General features: G+C 35.7%; 1 protein-coding gene across 1 annotated transcript; it reads right to left on the reverse strand.

Annotated features, from left to right (window-relative positions):
- Positions 1-859: 859 nt before the first annotated feature.
- LOC110022184 (epoxide hydrolase A-like) lies at positions 860-2,871 on the reverse strand. Its single transcript, XM_020721006.1, has 4 exons — positions 2,405-2,871; positions 1,884-2,066; positions 1,303-1,541; positions 860-1,220 (listed from the first exon to the last, which is right to left on the reverse strand). Exons 1-4 carry the CDS (start codon positions 2,690-2,692, stop codon positions 974-976), a joined length of 957 nt encoding a protein of 318 aa, XP_020576665.1. The 5' UTR covers positions 2,693-2,871; the 3' UTR covers positions 860-973.
- Between the last annotated feature and the right edge of the window lie 384 nt (positions 2,872-3,255).

A 3,255-nucleotide genomic window follows, 5' to 3' on the forward strand; every position in this document is an offset into this window, starting at 1 on the left:
TCAAATATGACTGTGGCTATATGCAATTATTGCAGCTATCAATTACGGTCTTTGTATTCAACTATAGCTATCATAGTCGAGAACCACATTTTTTGTAGCCAAATTATGACTAGTATATCTAAAATCCTATTATACATGTGTAATTACCAGTTTTGTAATTTCGTTTTCTCATATTTAAGAGAAAAGTATTAGACCTGTTTAGTTACACTTACATATGAGATTACTTTAACTGGGTTAGACCCCTGACTTTTTCCTTTACAGGATTTTTTCCATTATATCTCCTTCTGTTATTGTTCTTTTGACTTTGTATGTTTTGGATCTTCATGAATTACTGAGAAATTAAATAACTATTCTTCCGCCACTAATTTTTCGACCTGCGACAATATGGTTTATAGTTTAATCTAAATAAAACATAATTAGCATGTTATATTTGACATAATGAAAAAAAAAATCATTTTTTTTAAATTACACAAAATAATTTAAATTATGTTATTTTTTTAATAAAAATGATTTATTTAATAAATAAATGAAATTGATCCCAATTAATTTTGGTCTACAACTAATCATTTGGCATCCTTAATAATATTTAGCTAGCCATAAATATATTTTTCTATCCCTAATGATCTACTAACAATAAACTAATAAAATAACCATGATAAATTAAAACTACCATTATAAAAGTATAATAGTGAAAAATTGTCATCACAAAACCGACGTGTCCACATAGAATGAGATTGCATTATATCATTCGAACACTAATTGTTGCATCACAAGACATCAAAATAATATTAATAATAATAAAATCAAACTTTATCTGAGCATATTAATGCATAGAATATTTAATCATGCTAATCATTTATTACAAACTTAAAACACCTTAAATCACTAATCAGTTTTGATCAGAAAACCATTAGTGAGCACATCATCTTCAGAAAACATCAAAAGCTCATCAAAAAATCACTGATCAGAACCATCAAAATTTCTTGAAGAAATTATAAATGTGTTCAGATATCTCTTCCGGCTTTTCCTGGTTAATGAAATGCCCAATTCCTTTCATAATAATAACATCCTCCAGCAACGGAACACCTCTCTTAAACCCTCCTTTTTCAATGTAGTCCTTCATTGCTGCCATATGGTAGGTCAAATCTTCATCCCCTGTAATGAACTTTGTGGGCACTGTAATCTGAATCCCAGTCCAAGGTGCAAGCAGTTCCCAGTTCCTGTATCACAGGATCAGTCCTACTGGCTCAGAATACGCAGATTGATTTGAGTTTGAGTCAATGGAGAACATAATAAAAATACCTGTTTAAGTTACGGTAATAGTTGATTCCACCTGTAAAACCCGTCTTACTAAATTTGCTTGCAAAATAGTCGATATCATGTTCAGAAAGCCAAGATGGCAACCTGATTTCTTCACTATTTCGTCCCAAAGATCCATTATCCGCTATAAGCAAAGGCTTTGGACTAAAGGAAGTCAGCAAAATCTTCATGAGTAATAGTGTGTCGATTCGGGCAAAGTGTGTTTCAACTTTGCCAGGCTCCTGGTCGTGATGGAAGGGATTGGAAAGTTAATAGTGAATCATAGAGGGGTAAATTCATTCATGATTATTGAAATGATTAGCATGGAAAAAATAATCATTAATTATAAGATTATCATCCAAAATAAAATTAATCTATGATTGGGTTTGTTCAGCATTTTTTAGAACCAAAAAAGAAAAAAAAATGCTTCACCCAGTTACTAATTACAGAAGATTACTCGATCAATTAGCCACTTATAACTAATTAATTATATGGAAGGCAACAAAGCAAAAACATCCAAGTAGAAATAATGAAGCACAAGAAGTACAGATGATCCATAAAGCAGAAGCGGAAGTTCAGAAAACCTGAAATCTAGAAATGTACAGATCTTCACCGAATCCCGCACGGAGGCCATCCACCGGCTTCACATCCGGATTCCGCTCCATGAACGGCGCGCTAAGGTTCACGAGAGCCTTAACCTTATCCGGCCGGAAAGCGCAGAGATTCCAAGCCACCTGCGCTCCCCAATCATGCCCCACCACGAACACCTTCAATAAAACCCAAAAATTAAATTTTGATATCTCTGCTCTGTTCATATTTCTCAGATGATTTCATGGATAAGGGCTCTAGGGGCTGTCCGGCAACAAATTTAGAGCAGGATTTAATCTGAATGCAGGCTAGGACAAAATAAAACCTCAAATTTGATAAATTTGGATTTTTTGAATATCTGCCGCAAATCCCGGAATTACTAAATCCCAGGAATTGATGGATTTAGAGGAAGAGTTATTCGATTTGTTCTACTTATTTGCCAAACAGTTATGCTGGATTAAAATCCTAATAATTTAGACGTCATCTTTTGCTAAACAGCCCTTGGAAGTCGTCAAACCTGGCCTTCGCCGAGAGAGTCGATAAGGGCGACGATATCGCCGACGATGTGGAAGATGGAGTAGGCTGCGATGTCTGGCGGAGCTTCGGTGTCGCCATAGCCACGGAGGTCGGGGGCTACGGCTCGGTAACCGCGGGCGGCGAGGGAGAGGATCTGGTGGCGCCAGGAGTACCAGAGCTCCGGGAAACCGTGGAGGAAGAGAACCACCGGCCCCTCTCCCTTCTCTGCTACATGCATCTTTATTCCGTTCACCTCAACCGTTCTATGTATGATCCCTCCTCCCTCCATCTGTGATGCGCAGCCAAACGCAGGAAGCTTTGACACGGAAGAAGATTCTTTCTGAACTGCCTCCAATGCGTTAGCAGCGCTAAAATGGAGAATCCTAAAACGAAAATGATTGGTAATGTGGAACAATGATCATTCAATTAGTTCACATGTATTTCATGTGGCCAGCTCATCTATTGGAACTTTCATTAAAGATAAAAGCTTCTTAATTTTATATGTAATGCTTTTAAATGTTTATAACTCTTATATACAATTCTAATAGAAAAATATGAAAGCTGTTTTGATGTGGTGGTTGAAAGTTTTATTTTCAATGGGGTGTTTGATATGTATTTTTAACAAGATATATGTTATGATTTAATGCCAAATCTAGATTTATTAAATCTGGTCATAGGTGGATTTAGGTGATTTAAGTGAAGAAGAAACATATCTATGGGTTATCAACCTTTTTCGTCACCAAAAACTTAGTCGAATCAAATAAACCTCTTTAGATTTGAGTATTTGGATTTGATAAATCCGAATTTACAGAATTTAACAAAGCCAACACCACACGAGTTAAGAACTCATTT

Source organism: Phalaenopsis equestris, unplaced genomic scaffold, assembly GCF_001263595.1.
Source record: "Phalaenopsis equestris unplaced genomic scaffold, ASM126359v1 Scaffold000174, whole genome shotgun sequence".
Taxonomy (NCBI): domain Eukaryota; kingdom Viridiplantae; phylum Streptophyta; class Magnoliopsida; order Asparagales; family Orchidaceae; genus Phalaenopsis; species Phalaenopsis equestris.

Bases quoted from the DNA above. Each gene is read 5' to 3' on its own strand.
- LOC110022184 (XM_020721006.1), bottom strand. From the start codon at position 2,692: ATGGAGGGAGGAGGGATCATACATAGAACGGTTGAGGTGAACGGAATA. The intron at 1,542-1,883 runs GTTTTCTGAACT...CATCACGACCAG, and splicing joins TGTACATTTCTAGATTTCAG to GAGCCTGGCAAAGTTGAAAC. The intron at 1,221-1,302 runs GTATTTTTATTA...CCTGTGATACAG, and splicing joins TATTACCGTAACTTAAACAG to GAACTGGGAACTGCTTGCAC.